The sequence below is a fragment of the Condylostylus longicornis genome, unplaced genomic scaffold (assembly GCF_029603195.1).
Source record: "Condylostylus longicornis isolate FDR11 unplaced genomic scaffold, ASM2960319v2 ptg000016l, whole genome shotgun sequence".
NCBI lineage: Eukaryota > Metazoa > Arthropoda > Insecta > Diptera > Dolichopodidae > Condylostylus > Condylostylus longicornis.
The window spans coordinates 5,021,895-5,032,239 of record NW_026577985.1 but is presented as its reverse complement, the minus strand read 5'-3'; the positions used below and the strand labels follow the sequence as shown (position 1 = coordinate 5,032,239).

Sequence of the window (10,345 nt, the reverse complement as noted above, 5' to 3'; positions counted from 1 at the left end):
GTATTGATGATATTGGCCCGTTAGTGCAGTCTAGTGTGCAATATCAAAGAGGTCGTGGACTTGGAAGTTTTTTTGGAGGGTTGTTTAAATATTTAAAACCACTCATATCATCTGGCTTAAATTTGGTAAAACAAGAGACTTTAGATACTGGAATTAATGCTTTATCTGATATTGCTGCTGGAGCAAATCCAAAAGAAGTATTACAAGATAGAGGTAAACAAGCACTAAAAAATTTAAGACGCCGAGCTGTAAACAAATTGAATGAAATGTATGGAAGAGGTATAAAAAGAAGGACTATAAAAAGAACTCATGCAACGAGATTAACTCATTCAAATAAAAAGAAACGTAAAGCCAAGAGCAAACGCAGAAAAATTCACCAAACAGATATTTTTAATTAAAAAAACAAGAAAAAAATGAATGAATGCATGAAATCAGAGTTAGATTTATTTGCAACTCCGCCAATACAAACCAATATTTTAAAATCTGAGGAGGTGTCATACAATCCCATTGCTTCTCTGGATAACCCTTCAATAATAGAATTTGTTTCGTTCCTAATTCAACAATTCAATTCCAGAAAACAATTCAACAACCGAGTGTGGTTAATAATATTTTGCATTCTCTGATTAAGCAATGTAACGTACAACTTAATGGTAAAAATATTACTCCATCAGATGGAAATTACCATTATAGAGCTTATATTGAATCTCTATTAAATTATGGAACTGATGCTGCAACTACTCATTTAGAATGTGCTGGATGGATTTTAGATAAGCCGAATATAGCTAGATCTGATAATAATGGTTCAAAGGAACGTCAAAAACTATATCATAATAGTAACGTTGTTGAGCTTATGGGAAAACTTCATGTGGATATGTTTAATCAACCCACTCATTTAATAAATAATGTGGATATTCGAATTCTTTTTACATTAGAAAAACCAGATTTCTTTCTATTTGCGGATGACTCTGATGAATCACAATTTAAAATTGTAGAGGCTAAATTATTTATGCGGCACGTAACAATAAATCCTAGTGTATTGTTAGCTCACAATGCCGTTCTAGAAAAATCAAATGCTAAATATCATTATAAAAGAGTGAAAGTGAAAAATTTTACTATCCCCAGTAATAGTTCGTCAATTTCGCTAGATAATGTTTTTATTGGCCAATTACCAAACACGATTATTTTTTGCATGACTGAAAATGCAGGGTATTCGGGAAAACGATAAAAAAATCCATACAATTTTAAGCATTTTGATATTTCACAATTCATGCTCTATGTTAATAGTGTGCAAGTACCAAACGCTGCCATAGAAACAAGTTTTTCTGATGATAATAATTGCAATACAAGAGCTTATCATACGTTATTCTCTGGAACAGGAATTTATCATAACGATAGAGGACATCAAATAACAAAATCTATGTTTGCAAATGGTTTCTTTTTATTGGCTTTTGATTTAACACCAGATGCATCGGGTATTGAAATTTGCCAAGGTTTACTTAATCAAGGAACTATAAGAATCGAAGCAAGATTATCAAAACCAACTCCATCTACATTAACAGCACTTATTTATGGAGAATTTGATTCCAACGTTCAAATAGACAAAAATTGCAATGTCTACACAAATGTATAAATAGAACAATTTTTACAAACTTAAAATTAATCAAGTGTTGTACACTACACAACAAACATGTCTAAAAAAACTTGTGCAATTGTCGATTTGACGTTTTGTTCTGATAATACCGATTATATATTTGTTAAGAATGTTACATGTGTTGGAATAAGAGGAAATTCCAAAATAATCACCAAGGAAACAAACTACAAATTTCCTACAAAAGAAATTATGCCAAATACCACAAAAAACTATAAATTCGGCAATGTATTTAATGAGCAAGAAAACAAAGAGCTTCGCGGATTTATGGAAAAATTTGATGTTATTATAACAAATGGTCGTTCCAGCATGCAATTTTTAAAACATTATTTAAAAGAGAATACTAAGATTTATGATATTATTTCTTTTGAATCAGCCGATTAATCAGTACAATGAACACTTTAGAAATTAAACATGTATTGTCGTGTAATCAGCAAACACAAAAATTTTTCCCCTAGACAAGCTTCCTAAGCATTTTGAAAAACCTGGATTTGTAGTGGTAAATACTGATGTTCATACTAAACCAGGTAAACATTGGATATGCATTTTTGTACCTTTAAATGGATTTATTGAATATTTTGATTCGTATGGACAAGCACCTGTTCAAAAAGAGCTTCACAATTTCTTAAAAAAAGTTCTAAAAAGTTCTTACACTGTCTGCAATTACAAACGATTGCAAGGGGACTATTCAGAAATTTGTGGTCAATATTGCTGCGTATATTTATGGTACAGATGTAAAGGTTATAGCATGTCAAGGTTCCTGGATATTTTTAACCGTAACAATCAAAATGTCAATGACAAAACTGTTATGAAATTGTTTAAGAAAATATTCAGGTATACGCCACATATAAACAACACGTTACAAATATGTAGAAAACCGATTTCACAGTAATAGTTTTTGAAAAAAAAGTATAAATACCACAGTCCGCATATTTTAAACGATTTATTCAGTTTTGAGATACCTGACTTAAAACGTCTTCTAAAAAAAAAGCAACAACTTCCAAGAAGCTAGCAAAAATATCTAAAAAAGGATCATCTAAAATGGAAAATTTACTACTCTCTTACACATATTTTTTGAATACAAAACAAACGTGCAAAGTAGTAATAGGTTTTGATTGCAACACTTTTCAGTCAAAAATAGTTTTTCATCGGAATAGTAAGAAACCAGTTTAAGTTTTTTATAACGAATGGCACTCATTTTACAAGCAAGCCAAGAATATGGAGTCAGCTCGAATAATGAACGAAGATCAACCAGTTTGCAGCATCTTGGAGTTCAATCAAGAAGACAAAAAAATCTTTAATATTGAACAAGAAGAATATTGGAAATTGAATGAAATGTTGGATTACATACAAGCCATAATGTCCTATAATAACAATGCTAGTGATAATGTTGCGACATATATTCACAAATACTTTGTAAAATGCAAAGAAAAGGGTGTAACCAAGTTATCTCAGGACGACTTTTACATTCCAATGCAGTTTTCACCTAACCAATGTAATTATAGCAGATTATTCTACGAAGTACCTATGTTTATGGCAGAACAAATATTTTGCTACTTGTATGATTTTAATTTAACTAATGACTCTGAAATATGTAACGTTAATATAACATGTAAATAAAACATATTCTTTTTTTTAAATCAAATTTTACTTTGTTTTAATAAATGCATGAGTATGTTAATACAATTTTTTACAGCACAACGTTTATTATGACTATTTGAATTTAAATGGATTTGACAAAATGATTCATAATTTGTTAGTTTATTTAAAGCTGGTATATTATTTTCCAAATTAATTATCTGGTTCGGCAAATATTTTTCCAAAAATGTTTTCTTTTCAAGTCCTTTTACATAAATTCTGTTGTAAATCGAAAAACTTTCAATGATAGTAGGGATACAGTTGTAATCAATTAGACCATCACTCCAACTCAAACCGTTTATGTTATCTCTGTTGCAACTGTTTTGTTTTTGTGCTGCAACAGAAAGTTCTTCATATGGATAAGGAGGTCTAAAGTAATACGCGGTAGTAATAACTGATTTGTTGTGGTTAATCGCCATTTCCTTTAGATAATATTGATTGTTGCTTCCAACAATGAATTGTAAGTCAGCTATTAAATATTTTTTTTCCATATTTCTTGTGGACATTTGAAATTAAAATGAATTTTTATTAAGAACAACTTACCAATTTATACAGAATTTAATTCTTACCAAGTACTTAAAAATCCGTAAGGAATTGTTTCAAAGTTGCTACGACACACTCGTTTTGTAAATGTAAATCCAAATTTTTTTTTTCATCTTCTGATGTTACTTGAAAATGCTTTTGGCGTTTAATTTTATTAACTGTTGTGAAATACAAATTACTGCATCCAAAAGGGTCGGTAACAATTTCCTTCATGTGTTCAAAATTCAAAGATGTTTCACTTTTAGTGCTTGTTATTCCTTTACACTTAACAACTTCTCCAAACTTATCTGTATCAGGATTATAGTAACGATACGAATAACTTTTGGGACCTGTTGATACAAATTCTGTACCGTAAACATTTTTTCCATATGATGCAAGTTCGTTAGTTAAATCTCCAATTAAAGTACCTATAAAGCAAATAATTTTTTGTAATTATACAAAATTATACGAAAAAATATATATATCTACAAAATTTTACCTATCTTTAAATCATATTCATTCTCAGTTTGCTGAACAAAAATCATAGAATCCGTATCGCAATACAAAAGATTTTTACCAATTTTGCTAATTTCATTATAAAGTAGACATCTAGCATGCGCCGTAGTAAAAGCTCCAATTATTAAAGATTGATTTTTAAGAACAGGATTCATTTCAGGAAAATTGTATTTCCAACTAATCCAAATCTGATGCTTGCTTGCAACTAATATATCCATTATTGACACACCATTTGAATGAATCAAGTTATGAAATTGTGTTATGTTTTGTACAACAGTCGTTATATGACGATCATTTCGTTGTATTAATTTTCCCCAAAATGAATTCAACTTTAGTTTTGCCAGATTTCGTAGTGAAGGATTTAGAGAAATTTTGGATTGATCTAACATTATGCCTTCTTTATCAAAAAAATTTTTTATATATGCATCTTGTTCAGATTCAGTTTGTATACCAGTTGGATAACCCGAACCTTCAGTCTTGTATTTTATGAAATAGTTCATGTAGTCAGTAAAAAGTCCACCTGTTTTATATATCGGATCATAAGTTTCACAATCATAATGCCAAAATTCATGTATTTCTACTATTTTGTATCCATATTTCACACTTAATTTTAATTCCATATCTGTCCAAGTGCCAAAAAGCATCCTCTCTGTATCATTGTGAGTACATTTGGATACAACATTTTCCCTTTCCGCGCATGTGCGGCATAAAACCATTAACATTTTGTTATTAGCGCGAATTGGTAGTATTGGAAGCCATAAATTTTGTGGTGGTAAAACAGAACATTTAAATAAACCATCTATTTTACTAATATCATTTTTGAATTGATTACATTCGTGAAAATTATAAATTTTTGGATGACCTATTGGGTATTTACAAGTTTTATTCACATATGGATAAAGAGAAGTAAAGTCGTAATAGCAAATTTTTTCATTTGCTTTGATTTTATAATATAATTTAAATACTTCAGTACGACCTCCAAAAATAGCATCTCGAGCATTAATCGGGGTAAATATAACTAATGGAGTATTTTTTATATCATTTTCTATTTTTCGATTATTTTTTAATAAATCTTTAAATTTACATTCCCACTCATAACATACAACATATCCTTTTTGTTTTAAAAAATTTATTTTGTACATAGTATTTTCAAACTTAGTTTGCATTTTAAATCCATAAACAACGAAGTCCCTGTTGAAAAAACAGTCTTCGCACCCATGATAAAAGCATCCTAAAAATTCATAAACAGTGTTAGTATCTTGATTAAAACCGTCTACTTGTAATCCACAGTCTGGTAAAACATATTCATATTGAATTTTACCACAGCTGGCCTGGTTTTTAAATTCAAGCCACATTAATCCAATGCAAGATTGATTATTCTTTTTACGATAATTGTTAATTGGAACTATACCTAAGGTTTTTTCTTTTAAAAAATGTTTACGGTATGTAGTTAAACAAGCTTGTGCTAAGGTAAAGGTTTCAAAAAAAGGATTAACATTCAACAATTGAAGATAATTATCCATAAATCTTAAACATCCCTGACGCAATAAGTTTACGTCTTGAATGCAATATTTTATTAATTCTTCTCTATTGTTATAAATATAATTTGATTTTTTTAGATTATTATACCATAAAGAAAATTTTTCTAACTCGTGTGAGTTAAAGTTATTTAAAGAAAACATTTTAATGCTTGGAATTTCTCCAATATAGTTATAGTTTGCTTTTGTATTAAATAAATAGGGATAATACCCTTTAACATCATTCTGATGAAGACCAAATGCAGAAGTAAATTTAGCCAAAGGCATTGGTAAAAAATTAAGAGAATCTATAAAAAAAATATTGTAATTAAATGTTATTTTTAAAATTTTATTCCCTCCCATAATTGGTACCAAAGGTTTGTTACGCTGTAAAAGTTCACTTATAATAAATTGACCATCTTCTTCTTCTCGGCGTCACAGTCCTGGGTGGACCAAAGCCTCTGCAACTATTGCCTTCCAACGATCTCTTTGTTTCGCTATTTGTGTGTAATTGTTAACTTGCATTTCGCGTAAATCTTTTTCTACTGCTTCTAGCCATCTTTTACGTGGGCGCCCGCGCCCTCTGTTTCCTTGGGGTATACGACTAAAAGCTTTTTTCACGGCTCTCTCTTCTGGCATGCGAACAACGTGTCCTAACCATTGTATTCTTTTTGATTTTATGAAACGTATTACATTTTGGCCATCAATTAAACTATCTAGCTCATCATTATATCTAATTCTATAGGTTCCATCTTCCATCCTTATTGGGCCAAAAATCTTTCTTAATATCTTACGTTCAAAGGAGGCAATCATATTTGTGTCTGTGGATTTCAGAGTCCACACTTCGCAATTATATGTGAGAATTGGTCTTATAAGTGTTTTGTACATTCTCAATTTTAAGCTTTGCGTTAGAAGCCTGGATCTGAAAAGTTTTGTATGGGCAAAAAAGGCTCTGTTTGCAGCTTGAATTCGTTCTTGAACTGCTACAGTAACGTCTTTTTGGTTACTAAAAATCATTCCCAAATATTTAAATTCTTTTACAGCTTCAAAGCGCTGATTTCCCAAAATTAAATCTTGACCTTGTCTGGTTGATTTTGTTCGCAGCATATATTTAGTTTTCTCTGGGTTAATATTTAGTCCAATATTTTTTCCTTGCCTCTCTAATATTTCGAAACTGTTTTTTAGTTCATCTAATCTTGTACTTATTATTACAACGTCGTCTGCATATGCCAAAACCTGTGTACTTTTATTAAAAATTGAACCTCCAGGATCTATATCTTTTATAATTTCGTGCAAAACCAAGTTAAATATTAAAGTAGATAACGTATCCCCTTGTTTTACCCCCGATGCAACAGTGAAGGGCTCAGTGCAACTTCCTTGGATAAGTACCTTCGCCAATGTTCCGGTTAGGGTACATCTAACTAAATCAACCAGTTTTTTAGGAATACCGCTTTTCTGTAGTATCTGGTATATCCTTTCTCTATACACGGAATCAAAAGCTTGCTTAAAGTCAATAAAAAGACAGTGTATATCAACAGAGAATTCATAAAATTTTTCGAAAATTTGATTTAGTATAAAACATTGGTCCGTCGTGGATCTATTCTTTCTAAAACCACTTTGGTAATCCCCTATGATTTCTTCTGCGAGAGCGCTCATTTTTTTGTAGAGTATGTTCGTAAATACTTTATAGCCAACATTTAGAAGCGATATACCCCTGTAGTTGTCGCATATTGTTTTATCGCCCTTTTTGTGTATGGGAACAACTATACTCGTCAGCCATTCTTTGGGTAGAATTTCGCTCCGCCAGATTTGAACGACCAAGGCATGCATTTTGTTGCACAGTTCAACACCACTATATTTTAATAATTCGGCCACAATAGAGTCCTCGCCACTGGATTTATTGTTCTTTAGCCTATTGAGAGCCTCCTCAACTTCATATATAGTGGGAGGATGAATCTCGTTTTCAACGGTGTAATATATCAATTCGGTGCTATCATTTCCTACGTTTGGATCTAGATTATTATTGTTTAACACTTCGTTAAAATGCTCTTTCCATCGCCCCAATATTTTGTCCTTTTCCCTTATTCTTGCACCGTTTTTATCTTTGCAGACGTTTGTCCTGGGCTTGAATGTTTTTATTTGTTTTCTTATGTTTTGGTACATGTTTCTCGTTTTATTTTGATTAAAGTCGTTTTCAATTTGTTCTATTTGCTGTCTCAATTTCGTTTTTTTTTTACGCTTTAGAATTTGCTTAGCATTTTTTCTTTTTTCGTGATAGCGTAAGAGATTACTTCGGGTAGGCCTTTCAAGGTATTTAGTACGCGCTTGGTTCTTGATTTCATTGACTATTGCACATTCTTGGTCATACCAATCGTTATTACTTGTAATTTTTTTGCCTATTATTCGTTCTGCGGTTTCAGTTACGGCATTTTTTAGTTTCGACCAGTTTTCGGAGACAGGTTCATCATCACTGTATTGCCAGCTGTTCAGTTTTGTTGCCATAGAGCTCTGATAGCTCGCTCTTAGTTCTAAGTTTTCTACTATTTTTCCAGTGTCCCAGATGGTTCTTCTAAAAGCGTTCTTGTTTATTACTTTTGAAATTCTCTGTCTCAGTTTGGCAACGACCAAAAAGTGATCAGAATCACAATTTGCACCTCTAAATGATCTTACGTCAATTATTGATGTTGCGTGTCGTTTGTCAATTAATACATGATCAATTTGGTTTGCATTTGTAGATCCGGGAATTTTCCATGTTTGCTTGTGAATATTTTTGTGGGGAAAAGATACACTGCTGATCCACAAACCCATGCTTGCTGCGAAATTACAAATTCCCATACCATTTTCATTTGTGGCATCGTGTAGGGAGTACCTTCCACACACATCGGAGGTGAAGCTTTCTTGGCCTATCTTGGCGTTAAAATCACCTAAAAGAATGATAATGTCATGACGACTGATTCTGTTACAGAAATTCCCCAGTGTGCCGTAAAATTCATCCTTTATTTGTTCTTCAGCATCTTCAGTGGGAGCGTGCACTGCCATAAAGGACATATTTTGAAATTTTCCCTTTAGACGCATGTAACATATTTTATCATTTACTGCTTCAAATTCTAATATAGAGTTTCTTGTGTTTTTGTCAATGAAAAAGCCAGTACCAAACTGACCGGGCCTCTTTGCTCCACTATAGAATAAAGAGTAATCTTTTTTCTTTATTTCTCCTTGCCCGGAGAATCTTATTTCTTGTAGTCCAGCTACATTTATTTTGTACTTTAGTAGTTGTGCAGCTATTTCAGCCATTTTACCAGGCTGCAACATTGTCAGAATATTCCATGTCGAAATTTTCAAATCAATATCCGTGAGTGAATGCGTTGGTCTGTACCGTAAAATCCTATTATCGTTCCGAGGCCTTGTTTGCAGGTTCATTACAGGTTGTTTTTTACGAGGCAAAGTTGTAAGCATTGCGCCCAACCCCCTACCAGGAGGACCAGTTCTAAGTATTATAACCCCTTAGAAGAGGGTGATCTGGATATACCCCCAGATACTGGGTCGGCAGAGCCTCGTTCGTAAAAGCAGGGAGCACCACGGGCAGGTGAGGTTGCCATTTGATTGGGATAGGCTATGTATTCGCGTCCTCAATCCTTGCACCCCAAATTGACCATCATAACTTTTAAAATTGTGTGCTATACAACAAATTTTTAATGTTTGGTCGGCAGTAATTTTTAACAGAAAGTTTACAAATTTTGTTACACAATTTTCTTCAACACAGTTTTCAAAAATATGTGTCCGTTTTTTACATTTAGTACATTCGAAATTACCATCGTTCTTATAACATAAATTACAAACAAACTGAGCTACACATAAATTATGTTCATGTAAAGATGCTGATTTAATTGTTTTGTCTTGAGTACATTCTAAATCAAAAAATACAATTGAAAAAGTTTTAGGAGGATTTTTTTTATACTTTTTAATATAACACAAATGATTTTGATCAACAAATTTTCCACATGTTGCACAATACTTTTCATTACAGATATGCTCGCGTTTTTGTAAATCGAAAATTTAAAACATTTTTGACAAATCTGTATTTGTGAATATACAGTAAAATTCTTGTAGGAATTTATTTTTTTATGGTTATCGAAGCATATTTGGCCTCTAAAACCACGATTACACTCCAAACATTTTATAAAGTTATCATTTATAAAACCACACGGAGGGTTTATTAAACAATACTTGCATTTCAATGAACATATGTGTCTATTGTCATACAATTCAAAACAAAATTCACATTCTTTATTTTTATTGAAAAACTTGCAAACATTTTTTATGGTTATAAAATGTTTCATTTTTTCTAAATAAAATAAATTTATTCTTTTTATGTTTGTATCCCGAAAAACGATTTTTTCGTTACAATTTTGTCTATTTTTATACAAAAAGATATTGTAATTTGTCAAATATTTCTGAAGTTTAAAAATATCCCCTGAATTGTACCCACTTTTTTTATTAACAT

The 10,345-nt window shown here is 31.5% G+C and overlaps 2 protein-coding genes across 2 annotated transcripts; one reads left to right on the top strand and one right to left on the bottom strand.

Annotated features, from left to right (window-relative positions):
• The first annotated feature begins 413 nt into the window (after positions 1-413).
• LOC129605969 (uncharacterized protein F54H12.2-like) lies at positions 414-1,630 on the top strand. Its single transcript, XM_055516009.1, has 3 exons — positions 414-491; positions 575-1,206; positions 1,285-1,630. The coding sequence occupies exons 1-3, from the start codon at positions 414-416 to the stop codon at positions 1,628-1,630; spliced, it is 1,056 nt and encodes a 351-aa protein (XP_055371984.1).
• A 2,232-nt stretch (positions 1,631-3,862) lies between these two features.
• LOC129605968 (uncharacterized) lies at positions 3,863-5,847 on the bottom strand. Its single transcript, XM_055516008.1, has 4 exons — positions 5,409-5,847; positions 5,298-5,342; positions 4,308-5,186; positions 3,863-4,236 (listed from the first exon to the last, which is right to left on the bottom strand). Exons 1-4 carry the CDS (start codon positions 5,845-5,847, stop codon positions 3,863-3,865), a joined length of 1,737 nt encoding a protein of 578 aa, XP_055371983.1.
• Positions 5,848-10,345: the final 4,498 nt, after the last annotated feature.